We start from the raw sequence: 26,671 nt of genomic DNA, 5'->3' as shown, positions 1-26,671 counted from the left end.
ATCCTAAAAGACTTTTCTTTTCTTAAATTCTGACTTCTTTCCCCCCACCCCCCATTTCTTTTCCTTTAATGGTCCAGCTGTGCGGGTACCCAAACAACTGCTACTACGTTTCCATCTTTTTTGTCTTACTCTCAAGAGGCATGATCAAACAATATACCTTTCAATTCGCATGCAGGGCAAAGAAATGTATTTACCTGAAGAAAGAACGCTTTGAGAGACAGATGGAGAAATACATGTTGTCAACAATCATCAAGATGGGCTGATTCCTGCCTACACGTGCTTCACTCTCTTTTTTCTTCCTTTAGTGCTGTCAATACTTATTTAATCACTTGCATGACCTCGGGTGTCCGACTGAAGACCACTAAAGGCAAAAAAACAAGCAAACAAAATATTCCGGCGTGCAAGCCGCAGGTACACATTATAGTTGTGCTCATTGGCAGGAAAGCATATTGTGTTTGGAGGATTTCTTGCTTTGAGAATTTCTTGCAGGCATGTATTATGTTCTAAGACACTGAGAGCCACAGCTTTGTGAAAAGAAGGTTGGGTGGTTTTTGACAGTGGAGACGTTTCAAAGGTATACATGGTGTCTTTCAAAGGAGAACAAAGAATAACCTCTGACATGCCTCACTCATCCAGCCGACTACATTCTTCTCCTCTGTTTCATTTCCACCCTGGTCTTTGTTTGGAGTCGATTCGCAGGTGAAGAGGCTGACCTCAGCGGGCTGGCCACTAACCCGTTGGGTTTTTCCCTGAGCACACAACGAATTGGCAACCTTCTTTATCTACTTCTACTTCTCTTACACACTCAATCTCTGTTTTCAGCTTTATCTGCTCTCTTTCTCCTTTCCCTCTTTGGTATCCCGATATCCCCATTCCCTTTTCCCTTCTTTCTCTGTCTCAATCTTAGCTGGAGTTATTGATTTCTGTAAAGGTTCACTCCAGCTGCCATTGAGGCTATCACTTTTTTTTGGGAGGGGTTTTCACATTGTGTTTCTTTCAGTTGCTATATTTCTTTCCAAACTTCACCTTCTCTCTGTGGGAGAAACAACGTCAGGCAAAAAAGTTCAGGACTGCAAGTCTATCTACCTGTGTCAGTCTCATGATAGAAAGAGCATATGGTTTCTCTTTATAAAATAAATTCATCTATAGTTCATACATTCAGATGGATTTACACAGATATGTCTTAGTCCCTGAAGAAATAACTCCAATTTATTTTAAAAAAATTGCCTGAGCAGAGGAGAAATTATATAATAGTTGTCAGGTTACAGCCTGGACAGGTCATAGTTTTATCTCAGCAGCTAACACAAGCACAGGCATGGATGGAAACAGCATATTACACTGCTATCTAGGGTCAGTTGCACAGAAAATGAGTTATATCTTAAATTGATGCAAAAGGACAAAAGCATGTTGTCTGACAGCCACTGATGCGGACCTCATATACATTTACTCTTAAATTTTTTATATTCATGTACAGATAAGTTCTGATGAGCATGGCAACTCAGATTCAGAGTCACTTACAATGTTTCCCTTTAGATTTTGTAAAACCTTGCCACATAAATCTGCATATTAATGAGAAAAAAATGATATCACTAAAACTGCTGAAACAGTGACTGTTTAAAGACACGCATATTATATTAATGTCAGCAGAATGTGTGCAGACTGCAACTGAAGATAACCATAAATATTTATTATTACATTAATGGACATATGAATACAATCAGTGATGGTAATATGGTTATGTTTAACACATCATGCTGATCACCTAAGTATGTCAGATCAGCAGAAGTGCCTCCTGGTTGAGATAGACTGTGGTTTCATGTTATTTTGCCTCACTTCATTTTTTAGCAGCACTTGCTGTAAATTTTGAGTCAACAGCAAAATTGTCTATCTTTAGTAGAGTGAACTTTACCTTTAGCTGTTTTATGCCATTGTCTCTTAAACATATTGCATTCTGGCAATACAGCCATATTAAATCACAAAAGTACACAGAAATGTAAATAGCTCACATCACTGAAGAAAAGTCATATTATATAAAGTATACAGACACGTAAAAATAATGCAACATTATATTGGTGCATACGGTTAGTAATTAAAGGCTATGTTACATTTAGATGACAATTTATTTTAAGAAGCATGGGACTACATCTCATCTGTATACTAAGTGCTCCTCACCTGCCCATCATTCCCTAATAACCTGTCCATGATGTCCTGGGAAACATGACCATATTAGTAATGAGGATGTGGCTGACAGGTGAGGCTGCACCTGGCTTCAGGAAGCTCATTACAGAGTCTTAATGATGTGCTGTGTTCCATAATTAGGAAACTTCTCAGCTGTCTGTCCAATCTCCCTATTTGGTTGCAGCGTTGGCTGGGGGCGGCATGAGTGCTTTGGTTTGGTTTGACAGCTCGAATACACAGAGTGTCTGCGAGATCTGTGGAGTACTCATTGGATGTGCCAGTCGAAGGTTGTGCAGGAGCTTTCAGGGCATATACAGGATAATAATAAGATATAAGGAGGAGTGATTTAAAGGCTGACAGCTGGCAAGTTTGAAAATATATTTGTGGTTGATTATGTTTAATAAGTATACATATTTTTTCCTACTTTACTAAACTTTAAATTTTACTTGTAATTTGTGTAACACTCAGTAGCCTGGACGTTGGCTGTGCTCATGATGCAAATATTAGTTTGTACATCTGTGTGTGGCTGTACTTGTTAATATGACATGGAATAGTAATTATGTTTTTATAGTACAAAAACTGTATTTTTATCTGTATTTCAATACAGTATTTTGACAGTAGCACCAGCAGTCTTTGGGATTATTTATTCAAAACAGGATTTCAGCGTTGCTTGTTAGGACTAACCACAAAATCATGATGGAAATTTTGTGTGACAAGGTCAAGTCATGCAGAATGAGCGCAGCAGGCCCAGATTTCTTGCAGCAATACACGTGAAAATGCGAAGATTCAAGATTCAAAGTGTTTATTGTCATGGGGCACAAGAGAAAAGGCATTTCTTTGTGCAATGAAATTCTTTCTTTGCTGTCCACCCACAGATGCCGATTAATAGGGCTGTGAGATATGACCAAAAACTCATATCCTGATATAAGACATCTATCGTGCGGATAAATCACAAAAATTTAATATTTTCTGTAAATTCTGTGAATCTCAGGCAGCTCAACTTGCGTGAAGTGTTTCCAGCTGCGTGTCGCATACCTGGAGTGTTTTAACCGATGCATGAAACTGTACATTTTTAGACATAAGTTGTAACGGCCGCCGTTTTCTTTGTGAGTATTTATTACACGATGTGCTGCGGGGAAAAGCCTGTTCTAACGTTTGAGTCTAAGGTCTATTTTTTAGCACCTGGCGGCTCTTTTTTGCTTCTCATCCGTAAATAATCTGCTCTTTCACGTGATTCAGTTTATTTTGAAAAGTCTCAACAGGATCTTGAGCTTTATTGTGAAATTTTTACGTGGAACATAAACAAGCGGACACGCGATGGTGTTGTTGTTGCTAACCATAACATAAAGACAGGCACTTGTCCGTCCATAGTGTGGTTATATTAAATATAAGAGAAAGAGAGAACTTATGACATTAATATAGCCACTACAGTGACCATCAAAACGATGAAAAAATCTTGCCGTAAACAGTTTATTTTGCGACACCACAAAACAAACGATAGCGTAAAATGAAACGATAGACGTTTTTATATCGTCATCCCATATATATCATTATATCAAACAGCCCTACCGATTAATATATACAAATTAATCGGCATCCATTAATCAGTCCGCCATTCTGAAAGCCAGTCTGACAACGGGGTGGGTTTATACAAAAATAAGTTATTCTGGTGCATTGTACAGTTATCTTCATGTAGCTCTCACTGAATACATGACAAAAAAATTTTGCGGCTGGCTGTTGATGGCAGACATGTCATGCAGTGCCAACTAAAGAAAGCAAACCCTCCCAAAGGAGAAAAAACAACAAACAAAGTTTACTTACTAATTGGAAAATCTGAAACAGTGAATCACAGCTCGAAGATGAGTTTGGTATGAAAATCTAATTACAATCTCTTTTAACCCAACAATCACATATGGTGTTTTAGAAAAAGAGCCCCTTTTTTTGTTTTTTGAAGACGCAGTTTATTAGTAATCATGTGGGGGAGTGCTTTTATCTGTTACTCCATGTCATAGGCATCAAATTAGTGAAGTTCCGCTATTGAAACAATGATATATCCCATGATACTGATGCTTAATGTGGGTTACAAAAATGGTTGTCAATAAAAACAAGATCTGTACTGCTTTAACATTTGATGGTGTCAACATAACATTATGGATGGCTTTAATAACTGTTCTAAGGTCCATCCATCCATTTTCTCTGCTTGGTTTAGCAGCCTAAGCAGAGAAGCCCAGATTTCCCATCCCAGCCACCTGCTTATCCAGCGTATCTGGTGGAACACCCGCCTCCCAAGCAAGCTCAGCTCTACCCCCATTCATGAATGAGATCATGAGTTACTTAAACACTTCCACTTTGGGCAGGGGGGAGTTGAACTAAAGTTATGATACAAAAAAACGGGGGGAAAAAAAGAGATAAAAAATACGCTGATTCTAGGATACTGTAACAGTTACGGATGCATGCATGCATGGATGGGTAGTTTAAGTACAGTCTATATTGGGGGTGAGCAATTAATTTGTTATGGTCATACCAGTAAGCTTAATTCAATTCAGCATTATAAATTTGTTTTTCCAATTCGTCACTGTTAGAAGTCACAGTTAGGCAATGAAAACAGGCAAAGTAAAATCAACATTTATCACAATTTAATGAAGATTTCTAAAGGTCATTGTGAACAAAATATGCATGCTTTTGCAAAATTTCCAAGATTTTTAACCTTATTCAATTACTATTTTGTTTGTAGTTTAATTACTCCATCTGCAGTCTTCCCGCTCTAATAAAATTGATTAGCTCACCGCCAGTCTGATGGTCATCCAAAAGTGCAACAAACACTCATGTCATCCAGTTCTCTTGCTCTGATGAAGTTAATTATTTTAGTTACAACATCAACAACAGGTTTGTTTTCACCACTGACTTGCACGTGATCTCTTGGTGTTTAACACAACGCAAGCATACCACCAAGCTTTATTTTAGTCACTTTATCTTGCATCTGCTTCTAAAGTCTGACAGACATGGGCATCCCCTCAGTTGTAACACAGTTTATTCCATTTCATCCCAAGCATCCCAACATCCAGTTACCATAAAAAATCACTCCTTGCTGCTGTCTCTTTCAGTGAGTGCATTACTCCCCGCCCCTCTGCAATTTCAGCATTTTCTGTTATCATACGTACAAAGACACCCAGAACCAAGGAGAAAAAGTTTTAAAAAATGCCAGCTTTGCTTTTTTTTATTGAAGCTCTAGATTTTCTACAATGTTCTTGACTGCTGTGGTTAACTGGAAGAGACATGTTCTCAGCGCTTTCTTTATTTTCAGGGCACATTAGTGTGGGAAAGTCCAGCAAATGTTCTTTAATAAGAGAGAATGGATTGCTGTGCAATTTTGTGGGAAATTACAAAGTTGGTTTTGACTGCTGACTTGCTTCCTGTTTCCTTGTTTCTTTTGTAGCTTTGCTAGCAAAGGTTTAGATATCCTGCTCTGCATCAGTCAAGTTTCTGTCTTCCTTTGCGTGTCCAGACTCATAATAACAAATTAAATTGTAATCCTTTAACATGGCAATCTCCTCTTCCCAAGCTGAGCACATGGCTTACAGCTGACTTTGGTAAACAAATTCATGTCTTGTCATCTCTCATAAAAGCAATGGTATTTCCAAAGATTTCCTGAGATTGAGTTTATCAAAGTTGTAGTTAAATCGGGGAAACTATATGATGTATACTTATTTACACATGAATTTTCCATTGACCTCATGCAGGCAACCAAAAGCCTGGATGTATCTCGAGGTCAAAAAATGCCCAGATCTGGTCTACATTTATCTCTTTATATGAAGCTGAAACTCATATGTGTTTATACTGTATTCATTTTTGAAACACCTGAAAGTAGCAAGTATACAGTGCATTAAGTGTGAGGTGTGTGCGTTTGTGAGTGAAGCTGTGCCAGTTAATGAGGGCCAGAATGAGTGAGTCGAAGTTTGCAGGTCCTGCAGAGGAGAGCAAATGATGAATACACTTCAATCATTTTGAGGGGGGCCTTCATCATTTGTTGGAGCTGTCAAACAGTTATCAGGGCTCACTGTAGGCAGCTGGAGAGAAGGACTGGTCCATAATTGAAAATTGAGTTTAGAAATGTCACATGTAGCCGTCCATCTAAATTTCAAACTGGGAGATCCCTGTGGGCGCTCAGCATGTAGAGACCTGACAGTACCTATCAATCCAAAGTTCAACATTTTTGTCAATAGAGAATCACCAGTAGGAGATTTGTTCATTTTTAACAAGGGGAATGTTGGCCAGTTTCAGTATGAGAATATGCCTCAGGCTGATCTCAGTACTTCACTAAAATCTCATTCTTTGAAAGAATAATTTTTGCTTCTCTATTTTTTACTTACTGTGTAATTGATTAAAAAATTAGACATGTGTCTGGCATTTTACACAATGCTCCCTTATTTAAACCTGCTATCTTTCAAACCCTTCAGTTACTCTTTGATTGCTACGTTTAAAACCAAAAAACAAAGACTTTAACCTTTAAATCACCAGCTGAGTAACCTTTACATTCTTTGCCACAGAACAAAGCTGCCAATTTCCCCAATTTGAGACCCCGACTGAGCTTCATCTGAAACAAAAAGAAATAAAACAACGATGTAGCTAGATCTAAGCTGTCTTTCCCAAAATCCGCAGTGAATGTACTCTCTAGTATGTGTTCACCTTTACGTCCAAGGTCTAACTCCTCCACAGTGGTTTCTAAGCGAGAGAAATGGAACACTAATCTATTCTGGTGTAATCATGCTTTGACCTGGTTAATGGAGGCAGCATACCCCAGGGCAAGATGTAATCAGGAAGACAGTTAATAAAATGAACAAGACCGCTTTACTGATCTTACTAATGTCCCTGACCTTCCCCCAGGGACCACACTTACACGTATGCACGCTCACACTTACATATACGTGCCTTAATGTTAGGTATGCATCCAATGCATCCTTAGGTATTTACGTGGCAGTCAGTTGATTAATGTAAACACAAAGACGAACAGGGACACAGCTTGCTGCAAACATAAATTCACTAACAGTTCACACTCTGAGTTCAGGGGTTTAGGCATCATCTATTTCTGTGTATGTGATTCATTTAGAGCTGGAGGAGAATTCTCTTTACCTGTTGTACATATCAAGTCTACAGAATAGAGTCACGACTCCATAAAAACCTGTCAATCACAGTCTACGACTAAGAAAGCAAGGAAACATGTCACTTAGGACGGGGCTATATTTACATGAATAGCATTGTAACCATGCGACTATCAACACTGATCTATAGACAGAAGTGAAGCACTGACAGAAATAAGAGTGCTATGTTAAGAATAAAAAACAAATAAACAATGAAACAAAATATGTCAAAAATGTGCCTGTTTATGACCCTTTATTGAAATTTACACTGATGTAGGACTGTGATGATTTCAGTATAGGGACTTCTAAGTGTCTGTCAGCTCAGCTATAACCACCCATACATGTTCCCAATTATCTGCTCTGACTTGCTGTTTGACAGTCTTTATTTCTGGCGTCTTCTTTTCTTGTTATCACACTCTCACTTTGATTCGTTGCTATTACACAAGTGTGAAAGTGTTTGCTCTTTATTTTGTTGCAATGGTTCTGTTCTTTGAAGCTACATTCATAAATTTCTTATTCTCCTGAAGACAGGATTCCAGTGTTGACCACATGCCAAACCTTACTCAAACTTTATTTAAATTGTTTGTTGACAAAAATGGCTTTTATTAGGTTTATTGGAAATATTTCATCTGTTAAAGTCACGCTTTACTTCAAGAACGCCAATAATATTTAAAAGTACACTCACCAGCCACTCAACGGCTGTATCATTGTTAACACATATATCGAATCAGCCAATCACATTGGAGCAACAAAACACATTTTCTAAAACAATGCAAAACATAGGCATGCAGACATCGCCGAGAAAACCCATGTAGATCAAATCAAGCATCAAAATTGAGAAAAATGGGATTTAAATGACTCTGAATGTGGCACAGTTGCTGGTGATACTGGTTGGTCTGAGTATGTCCAAAACTGCTGATCTACTGGGATATTTTCTTTGCAACAATTTCTAGTGGTTTAAAGAAAATGGTCAGAACGAGAGAACATCTCCAGTGAGTTCCCTGGGCAAAATAATCCTTTGCTATCAGCTTGAGGCCAAAATGCTTCGAGCTGATAGGAAACCAATAATAACTCAAATGACCTCTGGTTACAAACAAGTTGTGCAGAAGAGCATCTCTGAATGTACAACAGCAGCAAATGGCCACACTATTGCTGTTAACTTAGAACAACAAACCTTGGCTCACCAAAATTGAACAATAAAAGACTGCAAAAACATTGCCTGGTCTAATGAGTCTCAGTTGCTCAGCAGCATTTATCTCCAGTTCATTGGTAGGATCAGAATTTGGACTAAACAACATGAAAGGACAGATCAAACCTGTCTTGAATCAGCATTTCAGGTGCTGCTGCTGGTGGTGTAATGGCGTTGATGGATATCTTTTGGCACCTTTTGGGCCTTCTCTGTAACCACTTAGCATTGTTTAAATACCACAACCTACCTGAGTACTGTTGCAGACCGTGTTTGTCCCTTTATCATGAAAATGTACCCATCTTTTAATGCCTGCTTCTAGCAGAATAATGTGACATGTCACAAAGCTCAAATCATCTCAAACTGGTTTCATGAACATAACAGTGAGATCATTGTATCCATGCATCCTCCACAGTCACTAGGTCTCAGGACAATAGCACCTTTGTTATGTGGTGTAACTGGGAATTCTCATCATGTATTTGCAGTTGACAAATCTGCAGAAAATCTGATGTCAAAGTGAACTAAAATCTCTAAGTACTGTTTCCAACACCTTATTGAATCTATGCCAGGAACTATTAAGGCTATTAAGGTTTTGAAAGCAAAAAGGGCCTAACCCAGTACTAGCAGTGTAACAATAATAAAGTGTCCAGTGAGTGAATATTTTGTACTGTTGATAGGTACTTTGAAAAACATAGCTGACATGCAGTTCCATCTTTAAACTCATATGCTGAACCTCGCTGTAATGATAAACCATAGTCACTCTTTAATCATGGCTTTATAGTGTTAGCAGGTTAGGGGCAGCCTCAGCACTCTCCTTGTGTGGGATGTACTTGAGCCATTTGGTGGATTACAGCAATGCATCAACACGCTTGCAGCAAAAATGAAAATGTAATTCTCTGAGTGCTTGAGGGAAATACAAGATGAGTGGAATGATCTCTCGTTGGAACATGATCACTGGCTGCTGAAAGTACGTTCGGTCCTGTCCTGAAGCTCCGACATTCCCAAATGAAAAACCTATAGCCATAATTCCTACAGGTCATTCCAGGGATATCATGTCCACATATTACAGCTGATGAGTGATAGGTTCTATTCACTGTGCAAGTGGTCTCCTTGGAGTGTGGAAGCATTGTTGTGAAAGTAATATAACATCTTTTAATCAATGAATACATGCATGAATGCATGTACAGGCACAGCAAAATGAATGCAGTCATGATATTGACATCAGGGCACAAAGCTGACAGTGATCGAGTTAAACCCTATTGGCAGTGCAAATGGTTATTGACATGAAACTATTGAGTGTCAGTGTGTGCAAAAGCTGGCAGTAATGGAGAATAAAAATGGAGTTAATTAACTAAAAAATAATTAGCCGAACGGGCTGTCCATGAATCATCAATAAACAACAGGTAACCGATATCAGAACAGTTTACTACTGGAAGCCATCGCTCTCTGGGGACATAAACGTATGCTTTTCTAAGTTTGCAGCCTAATGTACTGCATTTCTAACTGTGCTTTGCTCCAATGTTAAACATTACTATGGGTGGAATTCAGTTACATATTATTATGTATATTCCAAAAGCTATTATAAAGGTGGAGTCCAGGATTCTATATCCACAAGCATTAGTTTACTTTTATTTCAAGGCTTCTATTTTAGTCCAAGGATTGAAAGCATGATTTGGTTTACCGATCTTAACCTCTAGATAAATAAGAGTACGCTCAACGTGTAATTAGGTTTGAAATTTTAATTTGATTTAAATTTAGTTGCCACCTGCAAGAAAATACAGGTGGCACTAAAACCACAATTTTAAAAAATGCCTTCAAACTCACAGGGACAGGCATTTTGTCCCCATAGGGGCTGTTGGTCCCCACAAGTAAAGTAACACAAAGATATGTAAACATGGTACACATATACATATGAATGCACTACTTGCCCTCTGGTTTCTTATTTCTTTTGCATAGTTGTCACAGTTATATGTTTCAGATCATTAAACAAGAGTCAAAGATAACCAGAATAAAAAAAAAATGTAGTTTTTCAATGATGATTTCTTTTATCATTGGGAAAAAAGTTACCCAAACACAAATTAAATGTGATTAACCACACTTTTTAGAAAGCTGCCACACCTGTTGAATTAAAACTGAACCGAGTGACAAAGTGATGGAGGCTAAAAGGTTTGAAAAAGCAACACATTGTGACAGGATCTAAAGAAAAAGCTGAGAACCAAAGTCACTGACATCTATCAGTCTGGGAAGGGTTACAAAGCTATTTCTAAGGCTTTGTGAGTCTATGAACCATGGTGAGAGCCATTATCCACAAATGGAGAAAACATGGAACAGTGGTGAAGCTTCCCAGGAGTTGCCAGCCTATTAAAATGACTCAAAGAGCACAGCAATGATTCATCCAGAACCCAGAACAACATCTAAAGAACTGCAGGCCTTACTTGTCTCAGTTAAGGTAAAAACAGTAAAAAAAAAAACAACAACAAAAAAACCCAGACTGGGCAAAAATGGCATTGAAGGGGAATACCACTACTGAAAAAACAAACATAAAACAATGGTTCGCCCAAAGGACAATGCCTGGCCATCAATTTGAACCCTGAAGCACACACATATTTGAATCATGAAGCAGGACAGTGATCTGAAAGACATCAGCAAATCCTCTGAATGGTTCACAAAAACAAAATGAAGGTTTTAGTTGCTTGATGGAGATGCTGTGGAATGACCTTAAACAGGCCATTTGTGATCAAAAATCCTCCAAAGTGGCTTAAATAGCACAAGTCTGCAAAAGAGAGTGTGCCAAAATTCCTCCACAGTGATGTGAATGAATCATTGCCAGTTATTGCAAATGTTTGATTCCAGTTCTTTCTGCCAAAGGTGGCACAACCAGCTATTACTGTAGGTTTAGTGGGTAATTACTTTGTCATATATTGCCAGATTCATTTGAAAAACTGTTTCCCTTGATAAATGAAATCATTTAATAACTGCATTCTGTACTTACTCAGGTATCTTAGTAGAACATTACAATTTGTTTGGTGATCATCTAAGCATGACAAACATACTAAAAACTAAGAAATCAGCAAGGGGGCAAAGACTTTTTTCACAGCATAATATACACCTTGCTGATAAAACAGAGAAATCTTAATTTACACGCACTGAGAGTGTTTTGCAAGAGAGTGAATAGTTGCAATCAAAGGTGATGGACTGTCATGACCTTCACGAATGTTGGCAGCAAACCGTGAACAGGAATAATGTAAAGGAGTGGGAAAGAGTGAAAGAGGGATAGAGAGCAAGCAGAGTGTGAGAACATATAAGAAAAGAGAAACATTAAAATAAATTATATGGCAGATTTGTTACTAATAAGGCTCAGCACAACACGCAAGTGGTACATCTTATGTTTAGACTCTGTGGAAAATTCTTTTTGTAATCTCCACACTAATGAGGCCTTGTAATTTCAGCTGAGAGTATACTAGAAAGATTCACAGGAACACAGGAACAAAAAACCCCCAAAACAAACAAGCTCTTAAATCTTTCATGCGAATCCTTATTATCCAAATGCATTGCTCGCTTTCTCCCTCTTGACCTCTATATCTTCCTTTTTCTTCTTGTTTCACTGGCCTGTTTCTTTACAGGGAGTAAAGCTGATGTTTCACAACAGGGAACACCTATGAACATTAGCTTTCAGTCTTTCTGCCTCAGACTTTCTCTATTTTCAGCATTTCTCTCCCTTTGCTTCTCAGTCTGATTAAAATTCTTAGTCTTTGTTTTTTTTCTATCCACAACTTCACTCCTTATTTTCTGCTTTCTTTCTCCCTCCTTCATTCTATTCTCGATCTTCCTCCGCAGTCCAGCTGACAGTATGAAACATGACCTCTCACTTTGCCTTGGTTTCTATTAAGGAACACACACATACAAATGCACACACTCCCACGCACCTTCACATACCACCCAAATCCCAAATGCTATTTCAAACTGCTTTGGAGCTGGGGGGAGACAGGGGCTTATTGAGATGAAGCATGAGGCCTTGGGGGTGACAACGTGGGCATGATTGTCTGCTCAGCTGGCATTCTCTTCCTTGAAACTCCACAGAAGCTAAACCCCACCAGAAACCAGAGCTAACCATAAGAGATAAAAAGTGAGAGTGCTATTTCAATTCTCGGTGTCATGCCATTCATCACAGGCCTCTAATGACAAACTGTGCAGTTAAGCTATCGTTTCCAAGAAGAAATAGGAATTCTTCAGTCAAATCTATCCATAAAAAAAGCAAGGTCCTGGTCAACACAACTCATATCATGCCTGCATAATGGCTCACAATACATCTGACGCCATCAAGAGCATTCTGTCCTCTCCTGCTCAGAATAAATTCTGACTGCCCTCAAATTAATGATCAGTGAAATCTGTGGAAACCATTCAGCATCGCCAAATCAAAGGGAAGGTTATGAATATAAAATGATGAAAGCCATTCAAAGAGCTGCCGTTGATGAGGAGTTAAAAGCTTCGACTGACAGCGGTAAATGTTTCTCCGGCCTTTTTTGTAAACCACAGTCTAATGGTTCCTGAAGTAGCACTGGAGGGCACTGATTGCACTGTGGGTGACCAATCTGAGCGGCACGCGTTAATGTGTTTTTTTATGTACAAATGGGTGGGAGAATAACAAATTCCAGATAAGTTTCACTTAACAATCAATTGTAGAATCATAAGAGGTAACAGAAAGAAAGTAGAAACAAGATCCATCTGTCTGCATAATTTTTCAACTATTATTATCACTGGTAAAATGGATATTATGCTTGACCGACGTACCAAAGTGCCCCATTAGGCCAATTAGTGCTTTTTTCCTACACAAGACAGTTCTAATTAATGTGCAAGCAACTTTTTAAAAAATGGTCCTTTGATGTGACCAACTGAGAATTGCTAAGGTAGAAAATTATCCCCTTAACTCCAGACTACCCATGGCACCTTTAATAGCGTCCTCTAAGGTTTAAAAATTCAAACTTTTGTGAAAGTTACTCAGCTGTACCCACTGATGCGTAGGTCAAATATGAAACATTTACATAAAGAAACAAGATTTAAGAACATCTCCAAATTTTCTGTTATTCTGAACCAGAGAAAGCATTTAAAGGGAGCACGACATAGACCAAAGCTTGGGTTTTGAACAACACCCGCAAACGGAGAGAAAAGCAGATACGGCAGATACAGAAAGGCTGAGCAACAAAGTGAATTCCACCGTTGGCGTTCACAATAGTCATGCTACGTTATGTGATCCTGTTAGCTTGCCTGAGTTATTGTATTGGAAACATTGTGGGGCGGTAAGCACCGAAGAGGCAGTAGGCTTTCAGAGGCACAGGGATAGAAGGCTAAATGACAGATGATACACAAATTTAAACACCACAGGATGGCCCAAGGCAAGCTGGGAGCCACAGACAAGTACCCTTTTACGGTAACACAGACACTGCTACTGCATACTCAAACAGATAAACTCTGGGGGACTCTTATATTAGGCATGCACACAAGCTGCTGTACAATCACACACACTCAACGTACTTGCTGTGTTTCATTTCAGGGGCTGCTTCCTTTGCAAATCTGCATTCCAAGAACAAATCAGAAAAAGGCTGACAGGGCCATGCTATTTTAAAAGCTTGTTCACATGTAGCCTTTGTCGTCCCCCAAATCTGGAGAAAAACAAACCACCATATCGCTTTTGTGCTACGTCTTCTTCCTTGGTTTCTGACTCAGCAAGTGAATGAAGACTGCTCTGATTAGTTCTGTCCACACAGGGAACTTGCAATTAAGCTAAAGCAAGTCTTCATTTAGCAATGAGGTGCACTTGCGTCCTACAGTCTATGGTCCTCTCAAGGACATCATATGTCGTGTCCTTTTAAGGTGTTGACACAGAAGATGAGATTCTGCTAACATCCCATCTATATTTGCATGCACAGAGGTGCCTCAATATCATGCTGTGAATCTAATCTCAGTTTACAGCCCACCATGGTATAAGTCTTCTAGTGCACACTGAAAATGGATTATAATTCTATAAATGCCTTGGAAGGAGTAGTCTGTTGGAGTTTTGCAGAAAGATCAGTAGCCTCCCTTGGTACCTCCTGCTAAGGTGCACTGCAGGAGTTATCAATGGAGAAATCTAATAACACATACTTCTGCAACCTTTCATGTTCCTTGTCTTCCCCTGTTTCGCACTTCCAGTCTATCTTCACCTTCCCTTTCTTGTTTGACTCGTCCAACCGCTTTTGTCTTTGGGCGACTCTTTACAAACGCAAACAATCCCGCACAGACACAGCTAGAGCACCTTTTGAAATGGATGAAAGCTTAGTGACAACATCAAGTCCCGTTATGGTGCCTGTTGTAATTGTGCAATGTTGCCGACAACAAGGACAATAAAAAAAGCCATGGCTTCACATCGAAGCAGAACGGATGGAGAGCGACACGGCGTCTTGGAGTCTCCGGCTGTAATATTTCTCACAGTGTTGTGATGGTGTGCTATTTTCCACCCCACAAGTCACAAAAACTGCCATGTACAAAGCAATACACTCTCTTAGTGAGAAGTTGAAGGTCCCTACTCGAATTACAATAAAAGTAAAAGTAAACGCATATAAAGAAAATAACCTCACAGTCATTTTCCTCAGTTTCTTCAGTTCCTGCAGTTGTGAATGGCTGACTTTGTGCCAGGAATGGGTGCTCCAATTGTAAGGCAATGACAGAGACAATGAGGCAGTGAGACGCAAATGGAGATGGGAAGAACAAATATATGTCTAAAGGGAAACATAAACAGGAGAAATCAATGGACACAGTAAGAAGAGGCTTTTATTGAAAGAAAAACTTTATTATTGTCATTTAGTCTTTTCTTTTATTTTTTTTTACCATTAAAGGACTGAAAAATGGATAGACATATTTGGTTAGCATTGTACTTATGAGTGCCATGTGACTAAATATACAGTAAACACTAATCAAAATATGCAGTGCCTACAATCCCTGAATACCTCGACCGTACTGTTTAGTCGCCAAAATTTTGTTTTTCAAGTCAAACAAGCCCTATTGTCAAGCATGTTCCAATGAGTGCTTACAAAAGTTATGGTTTTCCTGATAATTTTAGGGGCTGCAGAAAATTTAGAGTTCAAGGACTGTAGAGCACCTGGGTGTGCTGTGCATAAAAAGCTGAGGTCATTAGAGGGAGCATTTTAATTTATGACCAGACTTTGAAAGACTTTGTTTGTATTAAACCCCGTGAATTGCTTGGTATTTCATTCTCTGCTCTTTCTTTTCTCTCTGCTTGTTGAACACATTTAATGTTATGAATTCAGCATCCACTTTGTGGTCTGACGTGGGTTCCTCTGGGTATCCTCTGAGGAAGTCATTTGGACATCAGGTGGTAAAGCACTCTTGTTGGAGTCCCAATTTATGAACTGCGCTGCTCGACTTGCTTGACACAGGCCTGTATATCTAAAGGAGTGCTCACAAATGACATCAAACTCTTTTCTTCTGTAATTAGATGGGATTAGTCTGGGTTGAGAGAAGCAGCCCCAAACTGACGGAGCCTCAAACTCAATTTGCATAATTCAAAACCTCAGGGGCTTGTAAAAAGTAAGTTTGAAGGAAGAATAATGAAAGGGCCAACCTTTTTTTAGTTAGGTTGAGTCTAGAAAATCAACAGACAGATGAACGCTTGATGCCATAGAGAGTCGGAGATGTTTAGTCATGGTAGAAACAGCAGCTTGGTAGTCAGGACAACTATGTCCTGCTCCCAGTGACGCAGGTATCCTTGTTAGTTCTGTTACTCTTCACATCATTTCTCAAGTGCGTACACACTGTTGGCTCATTATTTTTTCTGATTTAGGTGCTGACTGAAAAGTCCAGATGTGGACAAATTCTTTTTTTCCTCCTTCTTCTCTTTTGTTAGGTTTCCTCTTCTTTTGGTTGCTCCCTTCAGCAGATCATCTGCCTCACCCTATCCCTAGCATCCTCCTCTATCACACCAACCTTCTGAATGTCCACCTTCACCATTTCCATGAATCTTGCCTGAGGTCTTCCTCCTTCTGCCTGGCAGCTCCATCTTGAACATCCTTTGTCAAATCTATCCACTATCTCTCCTCAACACATGTCCAAACCATTTCAGCCTCTCTTTGTCTCCAAAATTCTTCTCGTTGGCCTTGTTTTGAATCGTGTCGTCCCCGGTCACTCCCAGTGGAAATCTTAACATCTTCAGCTCTGCCACCTCCAGCTTGGCCTCCTGTCTATTGTCAGTCTTGCTGTCTTGACACCATACATCATAGCAGATACTACTTCAGTCTCGTAAACCATCCCTTTCACTCCTGCTTATATCTTTATGCCACAAATTACCCCTGACACTTGTTTCCTCCCACTCCACATGCTCAACTGTCTGTTGTTTTGGATGGTTGACCCCAGGTATTTAAACTTGCACATCTTTACTACCTCTACTCCTTTCATTTTCACTGTTACACATTGTCTCCCTCATTCACAAAACTGTATTCTGTTTTTTATTTTACTGACTTTCACTCCTCTTCTCCTCAGACCTCCACCCCTCCAGATTCTACAGCCTCTCTTATTTCCAAAGCTGAATTTTGTTTTGTTACTATAATGACTACAATGTTGAGGTAAATGCCTGACTTTTCCGTTTTTGAAACTTGCCAGTAGTTTGCACCTTGTGGTCAATCCCCTGTGCATCTGCAATATGTTTTGATCCACAAGGGAACGAGCAAACCTACTCCTGGAGAAGCTTCTTGACCTGCTGTGCTGTTATAAAAGGGTTTTTTGTTTTTGTGCCTCTCAGTCTGCCAGTTTCTTTCTCACTTCCTACTTTTCTTTGGTACTTACTACATTTTAAGCACTCTTTGGTGCATGAAATAATGTTGAAACAATACACAGCTGGATAAAACAGCTGTTTGTAGTCAAGTACTTCATGGTCAAATCCTTGTGATGCAAAACTTGTTTTAAGGCTACAGCTCACACATAATTTGTCATGGTCCCTGTGCCTCCCCGGACAGCCCAGTGTGGCCACAAGTGTTTGTTGTTTTACTCTCTCTCTGCTCCCCTCACCTTGCTCTCTCTCTCTCTCTCTCCTACCTGTCTGCCTGGGCGGAGCTCTGATTGGGCTCCCGCCCTTGGCCCACGCACCTGCAGCTGATCTCCGGTGATTTGCAGCTCTTCTTAAGACAGGGGCTCTGAGCTACTCATCGCTGGAATATTGAGTAACTCTCGTTAGTATTGCCTGGCTTCATTGCGATTCTGTTGTTCCCGTGCTTGCCTCCGACTTACCCTCGTCTGTGTTAATAGGTTTACCTGGATCAGCCCTTTTGTGACCCCTGGACCCCGTGAGTGTGAGTGGGCAGCTTGTGTGGAGATTGTTTGGACAAGCAGCGGAGCAAGTGCGTAGAAGTGTGTTTCCCCAGCCTATTGATCCCCGGAACCCTGGAGTCCCCCCCCTTCACGTGTACATTTCGCACCAGTGTGATTAATAAAGTATTGTTGAACTGTGCTTTCTCAGTCTGCATCTGAATCCATTCCACCAACGTGACATAATTCCTTCAGGACTGTAAACCAACCTAAATTAAATCAGATAGTGTCTTGTTATTTCAACTAGAATCTCACTATTAATACAAATGTTACAGCTCAAAGACCAATGTTACAACCCAAAGGGCCTTTTAGTAAATAGCACAGGTCTTTGGTCAGTCTGATGTAGTCTTGTAAATGCTGTAAATTCTGCAAATGCTCCACTGACGCTCACACAGAATTACAATTTAAACCCTTAGCCAATCCATTACCAGTGGCATCACTGGAAGCCTTATATATTTTATTTCAACCATATTTTTCCCCTTTTTTTCAACATCCCTGATGCAGTTTCTCTACTTCCATTAAAAAAAGAACTGTTTGAGAGCCACTCATATACACTCACAGGCCACTTCACTTCAGGTACACCTTGCTGATATTGGGTTAGAACTACCTTAATTCTGAATCGCATAGATTGAACAAGTTGCTGGAAACATATCTTGGAGATTTTGCCCCGTATCTGAAATAATCTTTTTTGACATAGCGCATTATCCTCCTGGAAAAAGCCATCAGAAGATGGGTCACAATGTACAATGGACATGATCAGGAACAACACACAGGTAGGCTGTAGTATTTATAGGATGCTTAGTTGTTACTAAGAAGTCCCAATTGTGCTCAGAAAGCTTTCTTCCTCATTCTGATGCTCAATTTGAACTTGACCAGGTTGTCTTGACAATGTCTGCATGTCTAAATGCACTGGGTTACTGCCATGGGATAGGACGATTACATATTTGCATTACGCAGTTGAACAGGTGTACCTAACAAAGTAGCCAGTGAGCGTATACTGATCTGCTAAAGCCAACTTTACAACTGATATCAGCACTACTACTACTAACATTACTACCACCGAAGAACTGTCTATGTATTTCAAATATGACATCCTAATTCTAATACATCCAAGATCAAATGGTTTGAATATACCTACTGGTTTTATAACTCAACACAGGGCTGTCAAATCCATTCCACCTTTTCAAGTTCAAATAGCAGACATACGTTTTTATCCTTTGCTAAAGTTATAACACTGCCTTAAGTCATTGGCTGTCTTAATCGTCCTTCGTCTAAGCTCTTTTAATACGATTTGGTTGCGGTGGGCAAGTCAAGGTCTGGGGAAAAGTATGTAGAGAGGACCCACTGCAATGCAACACTCTGGGACCAACAGAATGAAACTCCAAATTGAAAATGGCGCCCACCTTGGCCGGGTCAATGATCTGTGTGTTAGTGTGTGTATGTACAAACGTGTGTGTGTTGGGGGGGGAGAGAGAGAGAGAGAAAGGGACAGAACTGCAAGTAGAGCACTTTCTTGAGCAATGGAGCGCATCTGCATAAAAGGCAGGTTGAAATCTTGGAATCCTTTTAGTGTGTTAGACATATAAATTGCCTTTCACGGTGCTACATAAATCAGAAAGGACTATGCATGTGTGGCCTTTCTCTGCCTCTCTGTCTTCTGTCTCTCTGCAGCCATACTCCTCTTCCTATGGTGCTGATGTGACTGTGTGTGTGCGCGTGTGCGCCTGTACGTTGCTTTCTGACAAAAGCTGCTCTTGACAAGCCAAGCCTGCCCCCTCTCAACACCCATCTTATCCGCTAACATCGTGATCCATCATGCTGTGGTTCACTGGAACCCCTCCCACACACACAACGATCCCCTGCTCTCATCCTCACCTCCACCCTCCAAGCTGCCACTCTGACCTGCCTCAATCCTTCCCCTTCCTCCTCCCACTTACCTTCCTCATCTCATCACGCTTTCTCATGCCTCCGCTCTGTGTGCCACACTCCCTCAATCCCACCCATCTGCACACCATTTCCTCCTCCCTCCCGCCCTGTGAGTCTCCCTTACTCCCTCTCGCCCCCTCTCCTGCTTCAAGTGTTTATCTCGCTGCCTGCGCTCCAGTCATCCAAGCAGTCAGTGGAAAGAAAGAGAGCTCTCTCTCTCCTGGGTCTGTGACCCTTGTCAGGGGGACAAACTGCCCACCGCTGCTTGCCTACACAGCTGGAAAATTAAGAACTTGTGGGGGCGGGAAGGTTCACGGTGTTTGTGTGTTAATGTGTGTGCGTGACAGGGAAGGAGGGAGATGCTCATAGATCAGTCTTGAATGTGGGGAAAAAAGAGAGAGCGAGATGGTATGTGAATGTGTGTGAGACTATAAAGAGTGTGCGCACGTGTGTGTGTGTGTGTGTGTGTGTAAGTGTAAGAGAGAGATCAGGTTAAGCAGTCTTGTTTAGAGAGGAAACAAGCTGCAGATGGTTGTGGGTGTCCAGCTGTTACTCCATCTAATGGGTTAATGAGTATCACAGCACCATCCAACTTGCCTTGTCTTCCTCTTTGTCTCTCGTGTTTTCTCTCTATCCCACATTAGCCTGGCACACAACCACATGACTATTTTGTGAACAAATAGCTCAAAAGAAAACCAAAGAGACAAAAAAAAATAGAGAACTTTAGGACCATCCCCTTCCTCCATTAACAATCACAAACAGCATCTGCTGCTTGTTTTCTATGAAGGTATTAATTTCAAAGCCGCTGCCCAGGTTTCTGTTATTGTTGCATAACATTACTGGGGTTCTTTGACCTTAAAGCAAATCAATTGCCCTGCGGGACTATGGAAACACTAAAGAGTGTCGGGATTCTTTATTTGCAGGATTTTCTCAGGGGGGGTTTTGACAAAGTGCCTACCAAGGTGTGGATAAAAAAAAGAAAGAAGCAACATAAAAAAACCACAATCCTCAAAACTACCAGCACATGTTTCAAAACCATCCGTGGGCGAGCAAACAGTGAATGAGTTTTAAAAGGATGAAATATGAACCATTCGCAACACATTTTTTTTGAGATAGAGTACCCTGAGAGAAAATGACTCCTTCTCTTTGGTTTATGTGAAAGATGTAACACAAAAAACCCAAATGGTTGCACACAACTAGACTGCAGACAGGGTTATGGATTTCTGATTTGTTTTCATAAAGTTTAGTTTCATTTTCAGGCTTGCGCATGGGCCCACGTAAGTGAGGTTCAGAACATACAAATGCTTGTGGAGACACCTCACAAGCCAAGAGACACAGCGTTTGTTTTGATCTTTTAAAAAAAATGCTTTCATCGGATCAAGTGTCTCTTTAATGACCGGCCTGATTTGGGGTTTTTAACTCAAGGGACATAATTAAAACGCGTAAAACAATTAGACACAAAGAAAACAAAATCGGCTGGAGCATTAAATTATATATTCAAAAGGTACCAAAGCTAAAATTATAGGGGACATCTTCTGTTTGTTGTTTTTCTGAGAGAAGAAAGAAAACAAATCAATCAGCCAATGCACATGCAAATCCACAAACGTACACGCCAGAAATGTGTCCCCAACTTTAAGAGAAATGTGCAGGAATGTGAATGTGTAATCAATTAATTGGCTATTATGAGATATTATAGATATTATGTCTCCAAGCATCTTTAAAAGATATGACAACATGATAAACACGGATTTTAAAACATATAAAATATAATGCAGTGTCTTTCTTGTCTTTCATATTTTTTCCATTACATTCTTATATGAAAAAAACCTAAAAGGATAAACAGATGGTTTTCTTTTTTCACCATAATTGTTAAGCTAAAATGTCTGTTGTTCACTCACATGTATTTTAGTATATTAGTATTTAGTATTTATTTATTTATTGTCATTGTCAGAGAACAATGAAATTGCATTTGGGGCTTCCGTACAACCCGTAAATAAAATAATGAAGAAAATAATAAATACCCCTTAAAACCCAAGTGTAAATATTTAACCCAGTGTGACTCCAGTGCAATAAGACAATCCTGTATAGACCTGTACCTTCTCCCTGAGGGCAGCAGGTGGAAAAGGTGGCGCGCAGGGTGATGTTGGTCCCGCAGAACACTGTGCACCCGTCTCAGACAGCGAGTGGGGAAGATATTACTAATCTCTGGCAGACTTATTCCAATAATTCTGCCAGCTTCTTTCACCAGTCAGTCATGTGCTCATGACTGACTGCCAGTGGCGGCTGGCCCATAGGGGGCGCTCGGGCTCCGCCCCCCCAAATGTGGAGGAGTAAAAATATATATTTTTAAAAAATTCATCAATGATAGTTTTACTATGTGTGTGCCCATATACAGCCAGGCGTATTTTAACATTTTCACCAGCTGACTCATTAAAGTTCAACCAACAAACGGTGTTTTTCTTCTTCTGGGGCGCTCGTCAAAGCGCCCTTGATATGCAGCGAAATAGCCTATCATTAAATGGTTGCCAGGGGAAAATAATAAATATTTGACCTATCAGCGTCGCTGAATTAAATGGTTTGGGGGCGCTTAAAATTGCGCCCCTGCAGAAAACGTGAAAGCTCACGAGTTCATATGGACAACAGTGTAAAGCTAGCTGTGCTAGGGAAAACTAGCATAGCGGCGCAGCTAGATGATGGACATCGGATTGCTTTAAGAAGGCACAACGAAGAGGTAGATAAAAACCGTCATATTTTATCTAAAATCATCGATTGTATTAAGTTTTGTGGTGCTTTTGAGCTAGCAATGTGGGGACATGATGAAAGTGATTCCTCAGACAATCCAGGGATTTTTAGAGGTTTAGTCGACTTGATGGCATCAATTGATCACGACTTGAGGCAACACCTTGAAAATGCTACTGTATTTAAAGGCACCTCGAAAACAGTCCAGAACGAGATCCTGGATTGCATGTTGGCAGTTCTGAGAGAAAGGATCGTGGAAGAAGTAAAGGCAGCGAAGTTTTTAGCCATTCAAGCTGATGAAACCACTGACATTTCTACACACTGTCAGTTAGTCATGGTGCTAAGATACATTGACCAACGAAACCGTATTCAAGAGCGTTTTTTTGAATTCATCAAGCTACCCAATGCTTGTGCAGATGCAATAGCCAGTGCCTTATCGGAGAGGCTGCGCTTCATCCTCCCCCAGGGACAAGAGAGAAAGTTGATCGCCCAGGCCTACGATGGGGCCGCTGTAATGAGGGGTACCACTGGAGGAGTGCAGCGTAAGATACAGGACATTTATGCTAACGCTCACTACGTACATTGTTATGCCCATCAGTTAAACCTGGTAATGCAACAAGCAACCTCCCACATCCCTCAAATCAGTCACTTTTTTTCCGACATAGCAGGATTCGCTTCTTTTTTTACTAAATCGAGCAAGAGGACTGCAGTGCTTGACGAGGTGGTGGCGCACCGACTTCCAAGTGCATCGGCAACCCGTTGGAACTTCAACAGTCGTGCTGTGAATACAGTGTATGAACATAAAGACGATCTGGTGAGGTGTTTTCAGACCATCCGTAACAGTGAAGGATTTGATGCCCCTACAAAGAGAGATGCCGGTGGTTTCGTGAGAATGCTGGAAGACGAAGCTTTCTGTTTTTTCCTGGCCTTGTTTCACAAGATAATGCCACATGTAGACATGCTGTATAACCACCTACAGAAGAGAAACATCGATTCTGTCACCATCGCAGGGATCACCCAGACATTCATCAGCCGCATGCAGGCTATCAGGTAGGCATAAAAGCATAAATATGTAACCTAGAATAAATGTTAATTATCTATGCATAGATTCTATCAAATTCTCTGCATATATTCTGTGTTCTGTGACTTAAATGTTTAATGGAATTCAGATAATTTTGATTTATATCAGCCTTTGAAGTAATTTTATGAAAAATATTTGATTAAGTATATTTGATGAAGTATATTCCCAGTAATGATTTGATGTAGCCTATACCATAGGCTATTTCCTGAAATTATGGCCAGGGCCTTTATTTACTTGCACTGGTTTTCCCCCAGCCATTAAACCAGGTCCGGTTATTAATTAAATCCGGTAATTCCCGGTAATTAGAACACAACCTTTGTTTGGTTTGTGTTTGGTTAATATATCCCTATTCAGTTTTCAGAAGCCATTAATGAAACTTATGTATTGGATCAGGGAGGCACTTCCTAATCTGGTTGTGGATGAGGAGTACAGGGGACCTGTTCAAGACCCACCCACAAAGAGACGGAGAACATTGGGGGAAGACAGGCAACACCATTTGGCACTGGAGGTAAGCACTAGCTGCTTGGTCTGATTTAAATCGGATCATCAGATAAAATCTAATGACGATGCTGTCAGATGTCATTTGATATAGTGGTCATGACTGTTTTGTTTTGTTATGGACAGATTTTTTTTTTCAGAATAATGATTAACATGAGACATGTGCCAAAGTCTTACCACTGAATCTAACTCTTACCAATTATATATTATTGGATAGGTGTGCGACACCATTATGAGCCATGCCAAGGAGAGGTTTTCTTTCACCAAGCACCTTGTCAGCGCCACTCTGTTGCAAGGAGACTTGTTCCAACAACACAGCAAAAATTTTCCAGATGCAGCACTACAAACCACAGTGGAAGCCTATCCCTCATTGGACAAAGCCAGACTTAAAACAGAACTGTCCCTGATCTACGACAACGAGGAGTTTCAGAGTTGTAGTGGTGCGCTGGCGCTCTATCAGGTTCTGATGGAAAACAACCTTCAAGACACATTCACCGAAACTGTAAGTCTTCTTAACATCCTCATCACCACACCAATGACAACATCAGAATCGGAGAGGTGTTTCTCTACTTTAAAGAGGATAAAAACTTTCCTGAGAAACAATATGGCTCAGGATCGGCTCAACGCTCTGGCTATGCTGTCCATAGAGAAAAAACTCACACAAGAACTTCCTGATTTCAACACCAGGGTCATCGAGAAATTTGCCACTCAGAAAGACAGACGAGCAAAGTTCTTGTACAAATAAGAACCCTTAACCATATTTACTCTCTTTCTCCATCCCTCTCTCTTTCTCTCTTTAGCCCACCCCCCCAATCAGTTTACAGTTGTTGTTTTCAATAGTTATTTTTCATTCATTCAAAAAAAAAAAAAAAAAATCTGTTCATGTTCATTTTTACAAATCTATACAAATGGCCAGAATATGGTTGTTCATTTTTACAAATCTATACAAATGGCCAGAATATGGTTGTTCATTTTAAATTTAAATTAAAATTGTGTTGTTTGATGTACTCATTAAATGGGTCATTTTAGTCGATATCATAAAAATTGCCCCCCCTGAGATTTTTTTCAGGAGCCGCCACTGCTGACTGCTCAATTTGTTCACACCTGCTAGCAAAGTGTAGAGCATGGATGGCCCTGAAAGCATACACACTCCTCTTAACCATGCCATACAACAGCAGTTGTATGGCAAACCTTTATTGTGAAAGGTTTACGTGGAAAACAAACAAGCGGACAGCGGAGCCACGCGATGGTTTTACCGTCATTGTTGCTAACGACAACACGTAAAAACAGGCGCTTGTCCGTCCATAGTGTGGTTTTATTAAATATAAGAGAAAGAGAGAACTTTAAGAAATTAATATAGCCACTACAGTGACCATCAAAACGATGAAAAAATATTGCTGTAAACGGTTTATTTTACGACACCACGAAACAAACGATAGCGTAAAACGAAACGATAGACGTTTTTATATCGTCATCCGATATATATCGTTATATCGAACAGCCCTCGTGTCCACTACAAGATAATATCTTATGATTGTTATTAAATTATGTAAAGTTGATCAAAATGTTACTACTGACCTAGAATACTCTCTACATTTCTTTAATTGTGAAATCATTCATGCTCTACTACACGACAGTTATAATGTTAACTGATGTGCAGCAGTGGTTTTAGCATTTAACATTTCTTTGACAACAAAGAATTTCTTGTCCTTCATCTCCCATAAGATCCATACATAAAACTGTGAATATGTTTAGGATGGATTCTCCTCAAGATAGAAACACACCACTAAAATGGAGCTCTGGCAGACGCTGTTTTAGGTTGTCTTTGGACATTAAAATAATGTGGCAGGCGATGTAATATTTAAAAGTGCTCAAAGCTCGCCATTTCTTTCTCTTTTGAAGTGATCTAAATATCTGTGACACAGCAGATGGACCCTCAACATGTCTGTGCTGCAGCTCTACTTTAGTGTCCAGTGCTGGCCAGCATCTTGTAACAGTGCTTTGCCCTCCAGGACTCTGCACCTTTTCACATGACTGAGAACTATGAATAGCCACAAGATAATTGGTGCTCAAATACTACTGGCAAAGCTGGCTAAGTGAAATAGGGTATCTGTATTTTGGTCAAAATGTCCAAAGTGATCACTCGCAAGGTCAAGTTATATTCTCATCCACTCCGTGTACATGCCTACAGGGCTGGCTGAAAATGAACCTGTGAAGTTCAAGCTGAGTTTCATCTTAGCTTTTTCATTCACTTTAGCATTTCATGTCATGCCATATGGGTACAAAGTATAAAGCAGTGTACCTGGTCTATTTATCTAGCTACAGGACACGACTCCATCTAGTTATTTTTCTATCATCTTCAGTCGGGAACTCCAATGTATTTCTACCTTTATGATGATTTTTCAGTTGAAGGCAGTTCCCCACTTGTGGTAGCCAAGTTTTTTCCAACTGGGGGAACATGCATTACTATTACTATTGAGTATTACTACTACTCTCTTGTAGCCAGAGCAGTTCGGCAATTTTTTAGTGGTTTGGGTTGTTATTTTTATCTGTTATGACAACAGCATAGGG

At 40.1% G+C, this 26,671-nt stretch overlaps 2 protein-coding genes and 1 long non-coding RNA gene across 3 annotated transcripts in view; 2 read left to right on the top strand and 1 right to left on the bottom strand.

Moving 5' to 3' along the window:
* The window catches only part of cntnap2a (contactin associated protein 2a), a 398,850-nt gene that overhangs the window by 85,985 nt on the left and 286,194 nt on the right, over positions 1-26,671 (bottom strand). The window lies entirely within an intron of this gene.
* LOC113028920 (uncharacterized) lies at positions 17,600-17,998 on the top strand. The gene is made up of 2 exons (XR_003273306.1): positions 17,600-17,720; positions 17,797-17,998. It is a non-coding gene; the product is annotated as an uncharacterized LOC113028920 (long non-coding RNA).
* LOC113028919 (zinc finger MYM-type protein 1-like) lies at positions 22,013-24,905 on the top strand. The gene is made up of 3 exons (XM_026179393.1): positions 22,013-23,571; positions 23,996-24,110; positions 24,318-24,905. Exons 1-3 carry the CDS (start codon positions 22,355-22,357, stop codon positions 24,843-24,845), a joined length of 1,860 nt encoding a protein of 619 aa, XP_026035178.1. The 5' UTR covers positions 22,013-22,354; the 3' UTR covers positions 24,846-24,905.

The sequence above is a fragment of the Astatotilapia calliptera genome, chromosome 9, assembly GCF_900246225.1.
Source record: "Astatotilapia calliptera chromosome 9, fAstCal1.2, whole genome shotgun sequence".
Lineage (NCBI taxonomy): Eukaryota > Metazoa > Chordata > Actinopteri > Cichliformes > Cichlidae > Astatotilapia > Astatotilapia calliptera.
The sequence above is the reverse complement of the archived record's forward strand: the minus strand, read 5'-3'. Positions and strand labels throughout refer to the sequence as shown.

What these genes read in the sequence shown, in the direction of transcription:
- LOC113028919 (XM_026179393.1), top strand. Translation starts at nt 22,355, where the DNA reads ATGGTTTGGGGGCGCTTAAAATTGCGCCCCTGCAGAAAACGTGAAAGC. An exon ending in AGCCGCATGCAGGCTATCAG is followed by an intron (nt 23,572 to 23,995) that starts GTAGGCATAAAA and finishes GTATTGGATCAG; the next exon opens with GGAGGCACTTCCTAATCTGG. An exon ending in AACACCATTTGGCACTGGAG is followed by an intron (nt 24,111 to 24,317) that starts GTAAGCACTAGC and finishes ATTATTGGATAG; the next exon opens with GTGTGCGACACCATTATGAG.